The 19,426-nt window shown below is 64.0% G+C and overlaps 3 protein-coding genes across 3 annotated transcripts; 1 reads left to right on the top strand and 2 right to left on the bottom strand.

Annotated features, from left to right (window-relative positions):
- The first annotated feature begins 927 nt into the window (after positions 1-927).
- On the top strand, positions 928-9,942 carry GCGR (glucagon receptor). The gene is made up of 14 exons (XM_062626457.1): positions 928-1,076; positions 6,648-6,791; positions 6,996-7,092; positions 7,209-7,316; positions 7,438-7,559; positions 7,653-7,759; positions 7,880-8,033; positions 8,097-8,256; positions 8,336-8,396; positions 8,624-8,693; positions 8,823-8,911; positions 9,027-9,165; positions 9,260-9,301; positions 9,378-9,942. Exons 2-14 carry the CDS (start codon positions 6,741-6,743, stop codon positions 9,651-9,653), a joined length of 1,476 nt encoding a protein of 491 aa, XP_062482441.1. The 5' UTR covers positions 928-1,076; positions 6,648-6,740; the 3' UTR covers positions 9,654-9,942.
- Positions 9,943-13,714: 3,772 nt separating this feature from the next.
- On the bottom strand, positions 13,715-15,625 carry MCRIP1 (MAPK regulated corepressor interacting protein 1). Its single transcript, XM_062626456.1, has 5 exons — positions 15,540-15,625; positions 15,408-15,452; positions 15,220-15,338; positions 15,051-15,149; positions 13,715-14,951 (listed from the first exon to the last, which is right to left on the bottom strand). Exons 2-5 carry the CDS (start codon positions 15,413-15,415, stop codon positions 14,887-14,889), a joined length of 291 nt encoding a protein of 96 aa, XP_062482440.1. The 5' UTR covers positions 15,416-15,452; positions 15,540-15,625; the 3' UTR covers positions 13,715-14,886.
- Positions 15,626-15,722: 97 nt separating this feature from the next.
- PPP1R27 (protein phosphatase 1 regulatory subunit 27) lies at positions 15,723-19,300 on the bottom strand. The gene is made up of 3 exons (XM_062626455.1): positions 17,293-19,300; positions 16,130-16,280; positions 15,723-15,976 (listed from the first exon to the last, which is right to left on the bottom strand). The coding sequence occupies exons 1-3, from the start codon at positions 17,477-17,479 to the stop codon at positions 15,853-15,855; spliced, it is 462 nt and encodes a 153-aa protein (XP_062482439.1). The 5' UTR covers positions 17,480-19,300; the 3' UTR covers positions 15,723-15,852.
- Positions 19,301-19,426: the final 126 nt, after the last annotated feature.

The raw sequence follows: 19,426 nt of genomic DNA, 5'->3' as shown, positions 1-19,426 counted from the left end.
GGGTGGAGCAGGAGAGTGATGGAGCTGCGGGGCCCATCCCAACCCCACTGCCCTCCAGCAGCACAGCCTGGTGCCAGCCAGCAGCAGCCGTGATGCCACCATCTGCGCCAGCCCTGGGCCACAGCACCCACCTTTCCTCTTCCCATGTCCCTTACAGCAGCCTCACCGCAGCCTCCCTGGCCGATGGCCAGACGCATGCCAGAGTGTGGCACATGTAGGAGCACTTTTTACTGACATCGGAGAATGAGAGGCCTCTGGCCTGGCACCAGCCCCTTGCCAGTGGCACCTGAACTTGCTGTTGCTGTCCGGATCCCCCTGGTCCCATCCTGCCCTCTACCAGCCCCCTGTAGCGCCCCAATCCCCAGCCCCGCTACCTGGGGGGCGTCCCACAGGGCTCCTCATGCCCACATGGTGCTGGGGCTGCCGGTTCTCGTGGGGTGGCGGGGCTGTCTTTGGGGCAGCAGCGGTGGGTCCGCAAACCCTGGTGTGTGCCCGGTCACCAGCTGCCGCGGCGGGATGTGCTCGCCAGCGGTGAGCACAGACCGGCTCCTCCAGCGGCAGCCGGCCGGAGCGGGGATCAGAGCAGCTCCTGCCGCCCAGAGGAGGTTTGCCCGAGACCCGAGCGGGGCCGCCTCAGCGGGGCCGGAGAAACCACCCCGGGGGACCCAGCGGCACCCAGCGGGGCTGCACCGGAGCCCGGGACACTCCGGTCCCGCTCCTTCGGGGGCCGGAGCGGTCCCGCTGCCCCCGCCGAGCAGAGCCGGTTCCCGGGAGCTGGGCGGAGGAGCCTGCGGGGGGGGACGAGCTCTGCAGTGCGGCCGCCGGTGATGCGGGGCCGGGCGGGGGGCACCGGGCTGCGCCCCACCCGTGCGGGCGGAGGGAGCTGGGCGGTGGACGCGGCTCCTCGCCCGCGGTCCCTCCCCCCGGGCCGGTCCCTCCCCCCGGGCCGCCACAGCCGCCGCCGCCGCGGCTCCGGCAAAACTTTTCTCCGGAGCGGGCGAGCGCTCCGGTTCCGGTACCGGTCCCCGCCAGCACGGAGATGCACCGGGGAGCTGCTGCGAGCCCAGCCCTGACAGGTACGAGGAGCGCGGGTGAGGAGGGAGAGGAGCGCCCGTCCCCGCGGTCTCGGGGGTCCCTGTCCGGCGGGATGCCGCCCGTCCCGGCGGGGGGATGTGGGCTCGGGTGGCGGCTGCGCATCCCCGGGGCCGCGGTAGAGCCGCAGGAGTCCGGAGCAGCAGCTCCCGGAGCCGCCCCGGTGCTGGGCGCCGGCCCCGTCGGGTCTGAACGCCTCGGGAAGCGGTGTCCTGGGCCAGGGGGTCCCGGCGGAGCTGCTCCTGCTCCCAGCCCGCGCCGCTGCCGCTGGCGCAGGGGAAGCGACTCTGCCGCCGAGTCTCACGGCACCGGCACCCCGGCGCTGTCGTGAGCCTCAGCGGGAGCATCTCCCGGGGAAACCCCGGGCCGGGTGGTGCCCGCCGGATCTCCCGCCGTGGGCACCGCGGTGTTTGCCGCTCCCCAGCCGAGGGGAGCAAGCAGGGGACACTTTTCCACCCTCCCAGCGCCCCAGCCTCCCGGGTGCTGCAGGGGCCCATCGCGAATGCCCTTTGTGACTCTGTCCCAAGCTCTGCTGTGTCAACACGGCGTTGGTAAATGGCTTTGTTTAATCAGGACATGTTGGGTATGTGACCTTGCCGTCCTCCTGACCGCAAGCGCATCTCCAAAGCAGCCGCTGAGATCCCCCCGTGCCCGGCGCTGCGCTTCCCAGCGTCCTGCTCCCTCGGAGGGAGCCCAGCCCTGCTGTGAGTGTCCTGACCCACGGCAAATCCAGCTGCTGCCCCTGGGATTTCCTCAGCTTTATCTGTGCATCAGCAGGAAAATTCAGGGCCCACAGGACCCCTCCTCAGCGCGTTAGTGCCGCCCCAGCTGCCAGCCCGGGTCCTTCCCACCAATCCTGCTCCGCTCCGCCCGCCGCGGTGCAGGATTTTCTGTGCTCTGTTGCCTGGAGAGGGAAAAAGAGAAAAGGCTGAACGGAGAAGAGGCAAAATGTGCATTCAAAATAGTTAATGAACAAATGTGGCTGCGAGCCCTGCTCAGCAGCACAGGGCTGAGAGCCTGCACCCAGCGCTGCTCCGTGCCCTGTGCTGAGCCAGGCAGCGGCAGCCAGAAGCAAGGGAGACGGGGCAGCCGCTCTGCTCCGTGCCCCGGGGCTCCTCCATTGCATCCTGTTGTCCTGGTCCCCCGTGGCCAGTGCCCTGTCCCTGTCTGTGTGTCCCAGCCCAGTGGGCTTGGGGACCATGGCTGGGCTCGGCCACCCTGCAGCACCTCCGGCCTCCGGGCTGCTGATGGCTGGTTTCTGGCCATGCCGTGGTGCAGTGGGTGACTCAGGACAGGCAGGGACACTGCGAGACCCTTCTAGGATGGCTGCTGTGTTCAATGCCCACATGGGCAGGGCAGGCTCTGAGCTCACTCTTCAGTGGGGCACTGGGAGCTGGTCCCCAGCTCCCTGGTGACCACGGTGTCCATTTGTGACACGAGCTGGTGGGGAGGCGGGTGTTGAGCTCCCAGCACAGGCGTGTGCACATGCAGCTCTGCACTGACCTTTTCCCAGACTTTTCCCAGCCCTTTGCTTCCCTTGTGACATGCCAACCACGTGTGTTACACCGTGTCTCTCGCGCCATCCTCCTGTGTGTCATGGGCTTTCAAGCGATGTGATGAACAAGAAATGCCCCTTTCGCTGAGCCATGACCAGGGTGCTCAGCATCCCATGTGTGGCTCACAGAGAAGTGCAAGCTTTCACCCCCTGAAAAATGGGGCCAGGGGCTCACTGTGAGCCCTTCACACAATGCTGAGGGGCTCAGCATGCCCTCTCCAGAGCCTGCTAGGCAAGGGGTGTTATTTAAGCACTGCCTGGCTGCACAGGTGTGCTGGCAGAGCACACATGGTACTGAGCAGTGTGGTACTGGTACTTGGTACCAGACAGCTATGGAAGATGCTCTCTTGGTGGCAGGGCTGTCTTGGAGGTGATGCAAAGAGCTTTTGTCCTGTTTGCGTCCTGTGTTGCTGTTGACGAAAAAGCTGTCAGGGTTGGTTTAGGTTTGCTTGGTCCAAAGTGACTCAGAATCTGCCATCGTGGGTGCCTCTCTCTGTGTGCCGCTGCTCAGTGCTTCCACAGCCCTGCAGCTCTGTGCAAACCAGTTGATGTCAAGAGGGCTGCTCCGGGCAGTTCAGCTCTGCCTCCGCTGCCAGAGTCCATGGTACTCACTTCCCCGGAGAGGACTGGAGCCACTGTGGGTGGCAGGTGGGGAGCGGGTGGCATCCCCAAGCTCAGGGCAGAGACAGGAACAGGGACAGACCCCCTGAGACTCCCCACTGCCACTGTCTCCCCCATGGCTTGTCCTGCTTTGCCATGGTCCTGGGCAGAAAGTGGAGCAGCATCTGCATGGCCAGGCTCGTGCTGGCATTGCATCAGCCCTGGCCTTGCACCATTGCTCATCTGCCAAGTGCCGAAGCCCCTGCCGTGCTGGCGTGGAGCTCTGAGCTCCCAGCCAAGCCAGCCATGGAAAGCACCGCATTAGCACGCTGGGGGCTAATCCCTGTGTCCGGAGAGCGCAGCCTCCCCCCTCACCCACCGAGCAAGCAGCTGGGCATGGGGCTGCGCTGTGGGGAGGGCCATGGCCGGCTCAGGCTGTGCCGGGCTGTACCAGCCCCTTGGTGCTTGTGCAGGGCCATGGCTGTCCCAGGGAGCTCCCGGCTCACATTGTAGATGCCCATGAGTGTCCCCGTGGAGGCTGCACCAAGCCGCTGATCCATGTGGCAATTGGCTCCAGCGCTCCCAGATGTGGAACTCGTTCCCTCACACGTGTGATGACAGCCAGAGCTGAGCAGCAAAATCCCTGCTGGAAGCTGACAGGGGTGTGAGGAGGAGGGAGTTTGACCCCAGGCAGGGCTGCTTGGTGCTCAGCCGGCCATGGGGACCTGCAAGGGCACAGAGCTTCTGCAGGGCAGCACCATCCATCCCCTCTTGGTTGCTGCAGTGCTGCAGCAGTGGCAGCAGCCTGGCAGTGCAGCATTCTGGGTACTGGGCTCTCCCCATTCCCTCCCCAGGCCAGCACACCTGAGGGCCATGAGCTGCAGGTCTGGGGGCACAGGGAAGCCGGTTGAGGGGCTTCGAGGTTCTCCGCTTTGCCCCCAGTGCTGCAGGACTTGGCACCAATGGCTCAGGAAGGGCTCAGCACATGAACACAGACGTTGGTGATGGTTCCACTCTCCCCACCACAGTGGTGGATGATGGAGCCAACGTCTGACACCTCCGACCCCCAGCTCAGCACCTTTCCCCATGTGGGTGCCACCATCCTGGGGCTGGTTCCTGTTCCCCCCTCTCCTGTCATGGGCAGTGTTAGCTGTATGTAGCCTCTGTGGGGTCAGCAGCCACAGAGTCGCGACACGGGAACACACCACATTGCCCAATGCCAGCATGGGCCAAAAGTCCCCTGTGCCCATCGCAGCCCAATGCACCCACTGTGTGCCGGGAACCTCCACCAGTGCCCATGGTCAGCACGGCTGGGTGACCCCAAAGCCTGGTCCTGGCCGGGGGTGAAGGGCTGTGAACCATCTGGAGCCAGATGGGCTCAGTGAAGGGAGGTGGAGCTGGGTCCCTCCTATGGTGCTGCCTTGCTGAGGGGCTCCCATTACTGGTGGCCGTGGCACATCCAGCCTGCAGTGACCACTGCTCTGGGTACCAACACTGGGCAGGTCCGAGCACCCCAGACCCCCGTAGCAGCCACACGGGTCCTCTGCTCCCTCCCTGCACTGCCCATCTGCACCAAGGCAGGGGCAGCTGGTCCATGGCTGCTCTGCACGTGTCTGATAGAAACAGCCCGGGGCTCTGGGAGCACGCCATGGGGCGGCCGAGCCCCTGGGCCCTGAGCCCCGCGGGGACGCACAGAGCGCGGCGGCACGGCACCGCGGGCGGCTGGGGCAAAGAGCCCGGGCAGGGCCCGCTCGAGGGGGAGCCGGTGCGAGCAGCAGGAGCGTGACCTGCCCCGCGCCAGGACCCCTCACCCAGTGCAGTCTGCCCAGCTTGGCCGCGGTTGCGCCCCGGGGCCGGGGGACTCCGGGCCAGAGCCCTCCCCGCAGCTAAATCCCAGTGCAGGAGCTAAGAATAGAGACACCTCTGGCCCAGAGCTGCCTCCCCGGGCCCGGAGAGGGGCTGGCAGCGAGGCGCTGCTGCCCCGCGGTGCCGGGAGAAGGGCTTCCTCCCAGGGCAGGGATGCTCGGCAGGGGCCGGGCACCGGGAGGTTCTCATGGAGCTGGGCCATGGGTAGCGGTGGGATGGGGCAGCGGGGGATGCGGCATGGGGTTGATGGGGGCACGAGGACAGGGATGTGACATGGGGCTGGCAAAGGGATGAGGACAGAGAAGCTGGGCTGGGGCTGGCGAGGGGGGTGAGGACAGATAGGGTGGTGCGGGGCTGGTGGCCAGTGGGCACCCACCGAAGGTCCCTGCTTCCAGAGCCCACCCAGGACTGTCCCTGGAGACGGTTCCTTCTGCCCCGGGACTGTCTAAATACGGTGGCGCCGGCAGGAGCCGCTCCCGGAGCCGCATCTGGAGCCCTGCGCTCTGATTAATGAGCTCCTCGAGCAGCCGCGCTTGCGACACGGCGAGTGGGTCTGCACGGGCGGGACGCGACTTTCCCAGGGATAAAAATAGGCTCAGGCAGAGCAGGGAGCCCTGGGAGCGGCGCTGGCCGGGGAGCGCAGCCGCTGCCCCCACCGTGATGCTGTAGTGTCTGCGGTGGCACCAGCACTGCAGCCCCTCACCCCGCAGCGCCGTGGGGCCACCGTAAGAGAAGCCCCGTGTTGGAAGAGCTGAAATCCCCCTCAGGAGCCCCATAACCGGCTTAGGGGGATGGAGGGAATTACAGGGCCGTGTGAGCTGGGCTTTGTGCACGTGGTGCTGGGTGTCGGACGAGGCACCTCTTCGCTCGCCTGAGCTGGGGGCAATGGAGACGCAGTGGCACAGCAGGGACAAGCTGGTCCCAGGGGCAGGGCAGAGCCGGGATCCCTTCAGGTTACTGGTTAATGCCCTGGGGCTGGTGGCCATCGGCTCCTGGCCTGTCCCCATCCCACCAGGACACCGGCAGGATCAGGGCCGGGGTGTCCCAGGGTGTCTGGGGTCTTGGCCACCTCCACTGCTGGAAGCAGGTCTGAAGCTGGTGCTGCTGGAGCAGTGGCAGCAGTGGGGAGGCGAGGAGGGGAAGTAGTGGGGCACCTCCTCTGGGAAGATGCTCAGACATGAAGAGAGGTCCTGGGCTCTCGGGGCCAGGGTGTGGGGTGGCCCCCTCTGTGTCTGTGCACAGGGGGCTCTGTAGGCAGCCACTGGGGCAATGCCAGGGTCTGCCCTGTGCAGGGCTGATCTCTGGTGCTCTGGCCAGGGAGGAGCTGGGGAATTTGGCTTGGTGGGCAGAGGGGTGTCGTAGCCATAGTTCCGATGCTGTCCTGAGGAGGAGATGGCAGGTACAGAGCAGCTCTGCAGCCTTGCTGGAGAGCACACACCAACCAGCTGAATGCTAGAGCCGGGGGGGGCAAGGATGGGGCAGGAGAGTGGGGCTGTGATCGTGGCAGCTCCCCATGACCCAGCATCTTGTGCAGGGTCACCCACGTGCCAGCGGCTTCGTCACCAGGGCAGAGGAGGTGCCGAGGGCCGGTAGGACCAGGGCCCTGCGCTGCTCCCCATGCGGAGGGATGTTCCGGCCACGTGTCCTCAGCCTCCTGCTGCTGCTGCTCTGCTGCCAGGTAAGGACGGGATAACCCACACCAGCGTGCTGCCTGTGCCCAAGCCGCCCCTCACTGCAGCATCACGGTGTCCCCTGCCCTCTCCTGCCGGCCCTGCCAGCCATGTGGCACAGCATGGCACAGTGTGATAGCCTGTGCTCACCCGCGGCTATCCCCCCATGGGTGTGGGTGACAAGGGTGACAAGAGCTCGCCGCTGCCCCCAGGGCCCCTGCGCCCAGATCACAGATTCCCTGCTGGAGAGCTGGAAGGCGTACCGCGAGGAATGCCACCGCAACATGAGCCGCCTGCCCGCGCCCACCGGTGAGTGCTGCAGGGGCCCCGGTGGGTCGGGCACCAGGGACAGGGGCCAGCGTGGGGCCAGTGCCCGGACCCTGCGCAGGTGAGGCCAAGGCACGGCCACGTCCGTTCCTCCGCAGAGCTGGTCTGTAACCGCACCTTCGACAAGTTCTCCTGCTGGCCCGATACGGCGCCCAACAGTACCGCCAGCGTCCCCTGCCCCTGGTTCCTGCCCTGGTACCAGAAAGGTAACGGCTGGAGGGTGCACGTGCGTGCACGTGTGTTGTGTGTGCACACGTGTGTGCGTGCTCTGGTCCAGGCAGTCACACGGGGCCCAGCATGCCCCACTGTCCCTTCCCCTCTGTGCAGTGAAGCACGGACACGTCTTCAAGACCTGTGGGGCGGACGGTCAGTGGGTGACGGGCCCCAGGGGACAGTCCCTGCGCAACGCCACACAGTGCAAGCAGGACGCCGAGGACCTGGCGGCGCAGGTGGGCAGAGGGGGGCAGCGGTGCGGGGAGCCCTCCCTTGCCCCTGCTCACCCCCGACCCTCCCCCATCCTCACCCGCTCCTGCCTGCACCAGGAGAAGTTTGCCAAGACCTACGGCAGCTTCAAGGTGATATACACAGTGGGGTACTCGGTGTCCCTGTGCGCGCTGCTGCTCGCCCTGGGCCTGCTGCTGGGCTTCAGGTAGGGGCATGGGCATGGGCATGGCCACCCGTGCTGGGGGCTGGGGCAGGAGATGGGGGTAGGCTGGGGCTGTGCCAGCGGCTGGGTGTGGGCACTGACCGCAGCTCCCCACTTCTGCAGCAAACTGCACTGCATGAGGAACTACATCCACATGAACCTCTTCGCCTCCTTCATCCTGAAGGGCGTCTCCGTGCTGGTCATCGATGCCCTGCTCAAGACCCACTACAGCGACAAGATCGACGACTACAACGTGCACGTCTGGCTGAGCGACGAGGTGAGTGTGGGGCTGGGGGCCGGGGGTGTGCAGGCAGCACCACAGCGCTGACCCCTGCCACAGGCAGCTGCGGGCTGCCGTGCAGCCACAGTCTTCATGCAGTACGGCATCGTGGCCAACTACTGCTGGCTGCTGGTGGAGGGCATCTACCTGCACAACCTCCTGGTGGTGGCTGTCTTCTCTGAGCGGAGCTACTTCACCCTCTACCTGTGCATCGGCTGGGGTGAGTGCAGGTGGCTGGTGCCCCAGCCCCATTCCCATCCCTTGCTGTGCCTCACCTGGCCCTGCTGCCTCCCCTCCAGGAGCACCCCTGCTCTTCCTCATCCCCTGGGTCGTTGTGAAGTTCCTCTATGAAAACATCCAGTGAGTACCAGCCCCTGCAGCAGCCTGTGGATGCAGGGGGCATGGGCAGGCACGCGTAGGACACACTGAGGGATGGTGGGGATGGTTTGGTGACCCTGGAGAAGCTCCAAATCCTCACCCCGTGCAAGGAGAGTGCTTGGCCATGGTGCTTGCTCAGCTGGGGCTGCCAATGGCACACCAGGCTCTAGCAGCTGCCTGGTCCCTGTCCTTGTGTCTCCCCTGTGCAGGTGCTGGACCACCAACAACAATATGGACTTCTGGTGGATCCTTCGCTTCCCCGTGTTCCTTGCCATTCTGGTGAGTCCGAGGCTCTGGCCATTGCAGCCCCATGTTCAGCATCTGTGAGAGGGGATGCCCTGGGCAGGGGATGGAGCCGCCTTGCTTTTTCCTGCCCCTGCCCCTCACAGTTCATCTGCTCCTCTGCAGATCAACTTCTTCATCTTCATCCGCATCATCCAGATCCTGGTCTCCAAGCTTCGCGCGCACCAGATGCGCTACACTGACTACAAGTTCAGGTGGGTGCCGGGCACGGTCCCAGCCCTGCGGGGCCATGGTGCACACGCTGATGTGCATGCGTGCACGTGTGCACGTATCTGTTCATGCACCGCCCCGTGACGCCCCTCTGCACAGACTGGCCAAGTCCACGCTGACGCTGATCCCGCTGCTGGGCATCCACGAAGTGGTCTTCGCCTTCGTGACAGACGAGCACGCGCAGGGCACCCTGCGCTACGTCAAGCTCTTCTTCGACCTCTTCCTGAGCTCCTTCCAGGTGAGCCCCAAGCCACTGGGACCCCCCATCCTGGGAGGGGCCAGCTCAGGGCTGGGGTCGTGTCCCGGCCGTGCACCTCATGCTGCTCTTCCAGGGGATGCTGGTGGCCATTCTCTACTGCTTCGTCAACAAGGAGGTGAGGGGGATGCCATGGGGGGGCAGCCGGGGGGGCAGCCAGGGCCACGAGGCCGCACTGACGGCGCTGCCCGCAGGTGCAGGCAGAGCTGCTGAAGAGGTGGCAGCGCTGGAAGCTGGGGAAGGACCTGGCCGAGGAGTACAAGCACACGTACAGCCACGCGCCCAGCGCCCGCAACGGCGCCGGCGGCTCCTGCGAGAAGCACCAGCTGGTGAGCGGCTGCGCCAACGGGCTGGGCCGCAGCGCCGAGCGCCCGGAGAGGAGCGGCCGTGGGGCTGCTGAGCACCTCGCCCTGGGAGACCGGCACCACTGCTACGAGTTCCCCGAGACCACGGCCGAGAGCCACTTCTGAGCCGGGCCCGGCCCCATGCTCCCTGCGGGACCCTGCCCGTGCCGGGACGATGCCGCCCGTGGCTGGGAGTGCGTGGGGAATCGCCGTGGCGGGGCTGGCTGCAGCGAGGCAGGGAGAGCAGGACCCAGACGGTGTGGGGAAGGATGGGGGGGGGGGGGGAATCCGTGTGTGGGGCTGGTGTTCGTCCTGTGGTGCTGCCTGTGTGCGCCTTTGAGACCCTTCATGCGGTGCTGTAATTTATGTGTTGTAACTGTAAATAGGTGTGTGCCCGTGCCGGGTTGCAGGGCCAGCTCTGCCTGCACCTCTCTGTCCGCGCTGTGGGCATGGGGGATACCATGGGCACCATGGGGTGACGCATACAGCCACGGATGGGGAGCTGGGCTACCCAAGCATGGATGGGCTGTACCAGAAGACAGCCCCACAGCCCCACTGCCTGTGCCCCAGCTCCACTGCCTGTCCCACAACCCCATAGCCCCACGCAAGCATCAGACAGGAGGCAGCAGCCGCGGCGCTGCTGCTGTCCGGGGCTCCAGCTCCCGCTGCGCGCTGCTCCGGCTGCTAATCGGGTCCGTGCTGCCGCTGCCAGCAGCCCTTAATTAAATCATTTGGCTCTGCCCGCCGGCACCCCGCTCTCCTGGGAGCTGGCCCCGACGCACCGGGCAGCAGCCACCTCCAGTGCCGGCACCGTGAGCAGCGCCATGGGGTGCAGGGCCCTGGGGTCCCTCTGTGCTGGTGACAGGGAGGGAGCGTGGGGGACCGGCACCGTAAGAGGCTTGTGCTGTGCACATGAGCGCTAAGCCCGGATGCCGAGGCTTTGGGCGCCACAATTGCCTGGTGTGCAGGGATTAGGCAGACGAACCTCTGGCCAGGGGCACCCTGCCCCGAGGGGCGATGATGGGATGCACAGCATCCTGGCGTGACCCCGCTGCCCGGGGCACTGCCCGTCCCCCAGCACTGGGCCCTCAGCACATGATGGCTCCTGGGGTGCCCCCCTGCGTGCACCCCACACGCAGCCCCGCTGCGCTGCGCCCGGCTCCCAGCACCCAGTACTTTTCCTCTGTTTACTTGACAATTTTCTGTCTGCCGCAGCCGAGCGGGACCCAGCGCCAGGGGCCGGCGCAGAGCCAGCAGCGGGGACGTGGGGCAGAGGGGTCTGTGCCGCGGTGCCTGCGGCAGTCGATGGGGCAGCGCAGCGGTGCCGTGGGGACGTTACCCGTGATGGAACCGTGCTGTGGGGCTGAGTGGGCAAAGGGGAGGGGAATGAGGGACCAGGGTCTGTGTGGGTGGGATGCAGGGACAGGGATGGGGTCATGGAGGGGGACAGGACAGACCCTGTGCAGAGCCATGGGGTTGGAGGCGGCAGCCCCCACAGAGCCGCTGGCCCCACGGCCGCTGCGTCACTGCGGCCTCCTGACGCGGTAACGGGCCTAATTGAGGCAAATTGCTGGAGCAGGGAGCTGTTTCTGGGAAGGTAAATATGGGCACTGCAGGCGCGGGGTTGCTGCTCCAGCATTGCCATGGAAACACCCCACTTTCACCCCTGCAAAGGCCCCACAGAGCCAACAGCACCCCCAGACCCTGCCCAGGGCCCCACGTCTGCACACCATGACAGGGAGCCCAAGCCAGCAGCAGCCCTTGTGGTATCCCTGTGGCAATGTCTATGGCACTGCCCCACAGCCCCTTGTTGTGTCCTGCTCCCCGGCTGGCCGCATCACCCCCCAAGGGGCCTGTGTTGGGGCAGCTGAGTCCTGACCCCCCACCCCTGGGGGCCAAGGCACATGGCAAGGGCTGGCTGGGGCTCAGGGCTGGTGGCACCCTGAGCAGGGCTGTACCTGATGGTTGTGGGGAGCTTCGTGCATGTCCCTACAGCCTGCACCCAGCACAATGGTGTGGCACTGCCATGTGCACCCTGGCAGCACCCCAGGGTGCAGGTCTCGGCAGCACAGCCTGCATGCAGCACCCCACAGTCCATCTCAGGCAGCACAACCTGTACACCACACACACAAACACACAGAGACAGCCCCCGGCTGCCCATCAGGAGCCATTATTCCCAGCACCTGGTGGAGTGAAGGTGCTGCCACCAGCCCGTACAGCCCAGGCAGAGAACCCCAGACTGGTTTGGGTTGGACCTTAAAGCTCCTCCAGTTCCAACCCCTGCCACAGGCAGGGACCCCTTCCACTAGAGTAGCTTGCTCCAAGCCCTTGTGCCCAACCTGGCCTTGAGCACTGCCAGGGATGGGGCAGCCACAGCTTCTCTGGGCACCCTGTGCCAGTGTCCCACCACCCTCAGCATGAACAGTTTCTTCCCCAGCGGTGCTGGGGCCGAGCCCAGGCTGCTGCAGTACCACCTCAGGGAACCAAAGGTGTGGAACGGGGCTGGAGCCATCACAGTGACCGGGGCAGCAGCTCCCCCGCGGCTGCAGCAGCGCCTCGCATGAGAACTCCCACTTTATCAAGGGAATTGAGCACCACAAATTGGTGTTCTAAGTAGATCCTGCCTGCTGCCGGCCACTCTTCGCACCGCTAATGCAATGATACAACGCATACCTCTCCTCCTCCCACCAGCTAATCTAATGACAAGCACAGTATCCGAGTCATAGGGAAAATAAACCCTCACTGGATTCGATTTTTAGAGGTAAACAGCCTCATTTCTGTGCCTGCGGCCTCAGCCCCTCACAGGCACCCCCCCACCGCCCTCCTCACCCCGGTGTGGTATTAGTATTTATAAACATGCCCCGGAGATGGGATGGGGTTTGTACATTGCATTAAGGTTGGAGCGACTTTGCCTCTGGCGGCACAGGGCCCGAGCCAAGACACAAACAAGGCAGGGGCCAGTGGGGCTGGGCTGCAGGACCCCCAGTATGTGCCTTGGGACACAGCTGCAGCCCCCGCCACAGGGAGCAGAGCTGGGCTCTGTGGCAGTGGCCGGCCAGGGGAGGAAGAGGAGTGGGCACCTCACAGAGCCCGCTCCGCACCAGCCATGACCCTGGCTGGGCACTGGAGCCAGTCGCTGGCAGCTCACTGCACCGGAGCATGGGGGACAGGCCCCATGGATGAGCTGCTGCACCCCAGCAGTGTCAGCTCTTGGTGTGCTGGGGAAGCCCCATCCTGCTCCCCTCACAGCACCCACGAGGTGCAGGATCCAGCCCCTTCCCACCCCTTAGGACACATGGCTCCAGCCATGCTTCGAGCCAGGGCAGCCACACGTGTCTGCCGCGCTCCCAGACACACCACAGGACACATCCTGCAGAAGTCAAAGGAGAAGGGCCGTGCCAGCGGCAATTCTCACCTCCTGCCTCGGCACGCCACGGGTTGCAGGGTTCCTCCCCAGGGTGGCTCCTGCACTGCCCCTCTGTGCCAGAACCAGGCACTGCACCCTGAGAATGTTTTGGTGATGGGAGGGAAACAGGGTCATGGCTAAGTGTGAAGATGCACTTGAGGAGAAATTCTAGCAATGCTAAGTATAGTTTAAATGCCATCGAAGCAGGGGAGGGAAGAGGATCCGGGTGTATTAATAGTCTCAACATTTAGATGTCTAGTCCAGTGACAGCCCCTGGGATGCTGGCTTGCAGGAGGGCTGCCAGTGCCCAAGGGCACTGTGCTACCAGCAGCGCCAGGTCATACACGCCTGTGGTGGAATGAGGAGCCCAGAGCAAGGGCAAGATTCCTTCTGGAAACAAGAAATAAAAGTGCGCAACAACTCCTGTGCCCTGTGACTGCTCCCGAGGACTTGGTCAGGCCGTTACAGCCAGTGCTGAGGTCTGAAATGGGAAACATGGGGCTCCTCTAACAGGAATGGTTTGTAAGACTAAAAAGCTGAAGAACAAGGGCCCTGCCCCAGCGTGGCTGCAGCACCCACAGTGCAGCGGAGGGACAAGGGAATCAAGAGGGAATGGTTCACCGGAATGGCACAGCCACATAGCCCTGCCCTGGGCCGTGGCAGCACCAGGCAGCATCCCACTGCTCCAAAGCACACAACCCCCAGTGAAGGGACCAGCCCTGTGCCCGGTCAAGGCAGCGGCTCATGGGCTGCAGTGGGCAGCACCACACCAAGGCAGACCCAAAAGGACACCAGCTTTTATTTACAACACGCCTCAAGTGACAGACAACAGAAAAAATAGAAAAAAAAAACCAAACCAGAACAGTCTAGCTCAGTGACTCAGGAGAGGAAAGGGAATGGCAGCCACAGGTCCCCTGCACCCCCCAAATCCACTGGTGCTGGCCAGAGCCCCGGCAGCCCCTGCCCTTAGAACCAATGATGAGCCTTGCCTGGAGTGAGGGGCCCAAGAAAGGCCCCCCTGGTGTGAGTTACACTGACTACAGCTGCCCCCCCAGTGACACTCCTGCCATCTGTGGAGGCCGAATCTCATCCATGGGTGCACATCTGGAAGTGGTGTTGGTGTAACACAACCCAGCGCTGCTCTGGAAGGGACGGCAACAGTCAGAACCGGCCACCCCCTGCTGCTGCCTGCTCTGGAGCTGCAGAGCTCTGAGGTGGGGGCACCAAACCCCCCTCCAGGCACCCCACAGGCACTCGGGGCAGGGGCCAGGGCTGACACCCCAGCGCTCTTCACCTCCAGCTCCACAGGGATCGGCCCAATCTAAGCACAAAGTAAATCCAGCCTCGGATACAGGCCCAACAGCTCTGACAGCGCTGACCAGCCCCAAACACCAGCAGCACCAGTGGAAATTACACTCTATGGAAGCAAGGAAGAATGACCAGGGTGCAACTGGTGCACCACAAGGGGTGTCAAACCGGGGCTGCCGTCCCGAGGCACAAGGATGGAACTGATGCTCCCTCCTTCTTCCCCAGCAGTGGTAAATCCTCGGTGCACAGAAGGAGACAGAGAACTAGCGCTGCCTCTGCTGACAACGCGGCCGGTCTGCTCTGCCCTGAGCCCTGCCACACACCAGAGCCCAGGCAGCCCACACACACAATGCACCAGGGGCAGAGATGGAAGGAGAACAGGAGACCTGTGAGCCCAGCATGAAGAGGAGAAGGACAGCTTGAGGCCAGAGAAAGCCATGAGTGGGGGACTGGAACCCTTTGCAACAGGCTCTGAGCATCCTCAGCGAGCACCTTTGATTTCAGGTAGCTTCCGAGCCAGCCCCGGAGCTGACCGGCTCTCCCGTAGGCTTTTGGGAGCACAGACCAGAGGAGGAAATCAACACAAAATCTCAAATGAAATCTGCTTGAGGCCCTTGGAGCGCAGCCGATCCGCGGGAACTCGCCTTAGGACTTCTTCGCGTCCTGTGTGTTCCTCCTCTTCAGATCACCCAGGTCGACAGGTTTGAACGCTGCGGGGAGACAGGAGGGGCTTTGGCGGCAGAGGCCGCGGGGCGGTGCGGCCGGGCCAGGGCCGGCAGGAGCCGCGGGGAGCCCCCGGCCCCGCTCACCTTTCAGGCTGGGGTTCGGCATCTTCTCCACGTACTCCTCGACCAGGCCGCGCTCGGAGCCCATCTGGCTGCGCAGGTCGCGCTCCACGCACTGCCAGGCTGCGGGGACACGGGTGAGAGGCCGCCCGCCGCCGCCGCCGGGCCCGGCCCCCGCCCCCGCCCCGCTCACCCTCGTAGATGAAGCGCACGTTCTCCTCGTGGGCCGGCGTGAAGATCTCGCTGCCGGCGCCGGGGGAGCGCGGGCCGCCGCTCCGCTTCCCGTTGTAGACCACGCGGGACACGGGGGAGCTGAAAGCGAAGCGCGGGGCTGAGCCGGGCCCGGGCCCGCGGCTGGGCCCGGGGCCGGGCGGGGCTCACCTGGCCATGGCGGCGGTGCGGCGGCGGCGCGGCTCGGCTCGGTGGCTGCGGGGAGAAAGGAGAGGGCGGCCAGGCCGGGGCTAGGCCGCGGGCCGCCCCCCGCCCGTCGCCATGGCAACGCGCGCCCCTCACCTGGGCCCGGCTCCCGCCTCCGCTCGCCCTCGGGCCGCCACGGAAGCGCCGCAGCGCGCATGCGCGGTCCCGCCCCGATCTGGTTCCGTTCCGTTCCGTTCCGCTCCGCTCCGCCCGGTCCCGCCCCCGTCCCGCCCCGCGCGGGTTCCGCCCCGCCCCGCCCCGCGCACGGACCCGGCGGTGCCGGCACTTGGTTTATTGGAAAAGTACAAAGTGGTTCCCGGGGCGCAGCTCCGGGCGAGCTCCTGCCCGCCCGCCCAGGCCCAGCCCGGGCCCGGCCCCGGCCCCGCTCCGCTCCCCGCTGAGCGCCGCCTCAGCCCATCGTGGCGGCCCCGAAGAGCTGCACCAGGTCCTGGTACTCGGGGTCGATGAGGTCCGAGGGCTTCTCGCCGCTGTCGGTGGTGGCCTCCGGGCTTGCCCCGAGAGAGATGAGGTACCTGCAGGAGACGGGGGCTGAGCCCGGGCAGGCCCCTGTGCACCGCCGACACCGGGCAGCCCCCAGGAGGAGGCGCCGGAGCTCGCTGCAGCCCCGCCGCTCTCGGTCCGGTGCTCGGGGCTATGCCGGGCCCAGCGAGGAGCTCCCTCCTCACCTGGCGATGTCGGCGTAGCCGTCGCTGCAGGCCATGTGCAGGGGCGTCCACCCGTTCTCATCTCGCTGGTGGATGTCGGCGCCGTATTTAACCAGGAGCTCGACACAGGCCAGGTTCCCAGTGAGCACAGCTTCGTGGAGGGCTGCCATGCCTGGAAGGAGAGGGTTTGTTAGCCCTGGAGCGGGGCAGGAGGCTTAGTGCTGAGCTCACAAGTGTCCACGGCCCAGGAAGGACCGAAGCAGCAAACCCGTGTTATCAGGGGGATGACTTTGGGGAAAGAAAGAGACTGAGGAAGCAAGAGGAGCTGCCGCAGGTTTCTGTTCCCCTTCCACGCCCTACCCAAGCTGGGGTAGCAACCACCTCCGCACTGGGGCAGGCAGGACAGATCCAGGGAGGAGGAGATGCCCCTTCCTGCAGAAGTCCCTGGCCAGCAGCCAGCCCCAGGTTCCGGGCGGCACTCACACTGGACATGGGCAGAGTGCGTGTAGGGTTCTGTGCTGTCCAAGTTTTGGAAGCTCTCATGGAGCAAGTGTTGAAGCAATCGGCATGGACAGGAGGAAGCTCGAGGTCATTTGAGACCCTGTCTCCATGTCCATGTGACAGCAGAAGCCAAAGCCAAGCACAGGAAAGGGACAAACCTGCCCTCTGGACCGCACACTGTGGATCACAGCATTCCATGAACAGTTGCTCGTGAGGCTTGGTGCAACCACAGCACGATGCCTTCCCACAGACAGACCTGCTGCAAGTCCACACACCCAGATACGCAGAGAGGATGGTGTTTGTGAGAAACAGAGCGGGAGCACATGCTCCAGAGAGGGTGGATGGTCCCATGCAGGGCTTCGCAGACCAGCCTGTGCCCACTGCTGCTTGCCTAGATCCCACCACACTGTAGGTCCCTAGCGTGCCTTGAAGGGATGCAGGGGTCGACCTGCCCCCTTCCTGCAGCATACACTGGCCACGCTGCTGGGTAAGATTTTGGGGCACTGGCGTGGGCCTCTCTTGGGCCCTGCTTGGCAATGTTGAGGCACCGCTCCTCAGTGGGGAGGAAGACGACTCGATTCCAACCCATCACCCTGCTGATGGGGGCCATATCCTAGCTTTGGCCACACAGCTCCCTGTGTGCCACTGCACATTCCAGCTCTGCCAACCCCGGCAGCACTCACCAGAGGGGTAGATGGTGTCCAGTGTCACCTTCCTGGCACGTATGAACCTGCCCACCTGCTCCAGGTCCCCCTGCCTGATGTGGTCCTGAAAGACGATGTCATTGGGGAAGTGCACGGTGCGTGCAGCTCTCAGTTTCTGCCTGTACCGACTGTACCGCGGCATTGAGACCAGGTAATAGTCCTTCATGCTGGTGGCAGCCTTCAGGCACTGCGGGGGGAGAGGAGGCGCACGTTGCTCAGTGCTTCGTCCTGCCGCTCACTGTCCTCCAGGTGCTGCTTTTCCTCTTCTGTTTTGGTGTGTTGGGTCCCTCCTCAGCAGCGGAGTGATGGCAGCCGCACCACTGCAGTCCCTCACACCCGTCTCGTGTCCCTGGTGGGTCGGGTCTCCCTTGTTGTGAAGCTCTCCCTATGCTCCCATGCAGGACACAGGAGGCAGCAGTAAGCACATGTGCTTCCCGCAGGCCCTTGGCCCAGGACTGATGTTTCTGCCCCAGTGCTGTGTTATAAAGGCTCCCACGGGCTATTTTGAGGACATGCAGCTCATGCTCTTTGCCATGACACTTCGTAATCGAGCTGCCTGGGCCAGCAGCCACTTTTGGGCAGAAGTGGGTGTCTCATCTTACCACCCACCTGTCCATGTCCCCATCCAAGGGGTCAGACCTGCTCTGGCTTTTTCATGGAAAGCTTTTCCGAGGAGGCACCAAAGCCCCAAAACCAGAGCTTCCCAGCAGCAAGCCCTCACACACAGACACGTGTGCCAGGGAAAAGGCACAAGCATGAGCACCAATGAGGGGAACCAGCGGACGTGTCAAAGCTGCGGTGCCAAATACATTCAGAGCTAAGTCACTCTGCTGTACTTGCATCAGACAATTTGAAAGGAGTAGAATGAGCTGTGCTGCCCAGCACGGCAGTGAGGCAGCATACAGCTAACGAGGATCAGCACCAGCATATTGGAGCACAGCAGTGCTACTGGTGCTCCTGATGCAGGCACAGAACCAGAAGCCCATGATGCCAGTCCACAGTGTTCAATGTCCTACTTAACACGAGGGCAGGCTGCTGTAGAACTATCTGAAAATAGCTGAAGAACAGCACCACCGCCAGACACTTCTGCATTTGTTACCCTCCAGCTGTAGCTGTCAAACCCATCTACCACACAGGAATCTTTCAGATCCACCAAGGGTTCAAGCAACTGCTCTCCTGTGCTTTTCCCCATCACAGTCTGGTCATTGAAGATACACAAGCACATGGTGCCCTGGTTTGTGCCAATGGGCCTGTCCAGGTAGGCGTGTCAGGAGTCACAGAGCTCCCACATTCTGCCCCTGCAGCAGCTCAGGCACACACCAGAGAACCGCCTGCACTTGTTTATCTGCTGGCAAACGCATTGATCTCTGCACTGAGCATCCCTGCTCAAGGTTACTGCAGACAGAACACTAACAGACTGAGCGAACTGCTTTTAGCCTCCTTTCTTGGAACAGCAATTAGCTGTGTACACAGGGTGACTGACAATGCCCTGCTCTACCAAGAGGAGCCTCGGTGCATGAGGAGAGCCCCCTCCTCCGCCCCAGCCCTGGTTCTGCTGCGCCAAAGGCCTGTGCAGACCATGCCAGGGCCCTGCTCCAGGGAGCCACAGAAGAGGCTGCAGCTGCAGACACACGTGGAACATGCTCCTGTTCTACCACCCCAAGCACCCACATTCAGTGGCAGACACCAGTAGCCTCACGTGTTGCCCTCCAGCCTCACCCTGCCCTCCCCTCTGACATTTATAGCATTATTTCCTTACAAAAATATTTCCAGCAGTAAGTGACTGGTTTGGAAATAGCAGCGCAGCTCACGGGTCATGTGAGCCTGAGCACCACTGCTGCAGGCAGCCCCAGGTCCTGCCGTAGGCAGAGTCCTCGGTTAACTGCTCAGGAGCAGTGAGGGCCAGCTAGCCCAAGCCCCTGTCTGATCACTGCTAATAGAACAGGTCTAACCTGGACAGGACATGGCCAAGCTGAAGCTTTTTCCCTTTACAGACAACACAAGCGGCTTTAGGTTAAGTCATCAGAAGGCACCTGCAATGCTGCAAGTGTTTTGGAAGTGCCCTTTCTCTGAAAACCATGGGTAGAGTTTTGAGAAAGCAAACATCCACCCC

Source organism: Pezoporus occidentalis, unplaced genomic scaffold (genome assembly GCF_034315485.1).
Source record: "Pezoporus occidentalis ecotype Australia unplaced genomic scaffold, CSIRO_AGI_Poc_V1 ctg292, whole genome shotgun sequence".
Lineage (NCBI taxonomy): Eukaryota > Metazoa > Chordata > Aves > Psittaciformes > Psittacidae > Pezoporus > Pezoporus occidentalis.
The sequence above is the reverse complement of the archived record's forward strand: the minus strand, read 5'-3'. Positions and strand labels throughout refer to the sequence as shown.

What these genes read in the sequence shown, in the direction of transcription:
- GCGR (XM_062626457.1), top strand. Translation starts at nt 6,741, where the DNA reads ATGTTCCGGCCACGTGTCCTCAGCCTCCTGCTGCTGCTGCTCTGCTGC. An exon ending in TGCTGCTGCTCTGCTGCCAG is followed by an intron (nt 6,792 to 6,995) that starts GTAAGGACGGGA and finishes CGCTGCCCCCAG; the next exon opens with GGCCCCTGCGCCCAGATCAC. An exon ending in CCGAGGACCTGGCGGCGCAG is followed by an intron (nt 7,560 to 7,652) that starts GTGGGCAGAGGG and finishes TGCCTGCACCAG; the next exon opens with GAGAAGTTTGCCAAGACCTA.
- MCRIP1 (XM_062626456.1), bottom strand. An exon ending in CGTGCGCTTCATCTACGAGG is followed by an intron (nt 15,150 to 15,219) that starts GTGAGCGGGGCG and finishes GTGTCCCCGCAG; the next exon opens with CCTGGCAGTGCGTGGAGCGC. An exon ending in GCCGAACCCCAGCCTGAAAG is followed by an intron (nt 14,952 to 15,050) that starts GTGAGCGGGGCC and finishes GTCTCCCCGCAG; the next exon opens with CGTTCAAACCTGTCGACCTG.
- PPP1R27 (XM_062626455.1), bottom strand. Translation starts at nt 17,479, where the DNA reads ATGAAGGACTATTACCTGGTCTCAATGCCGCGGTACAGTCGGTACAGG. An exon ending in GGACACCATCTACCCCTCTG is followed by an intron (nt 16,281 to 17,292) that starts GTGAGTGCTGCC and finishes CTCTCCTTCCAG; the next exon opens with GCATGGCAGCCCTCCACGAA. An exon ending in GGCTACGCCGACATCGCCAG is followed by an intron (nt 15,977 to 16,129) that starts GTGAGGAGGGAG and finishes CGTCTCCTGCAG; the next exon opens with GTACCTCATCTCTCTCGGGG.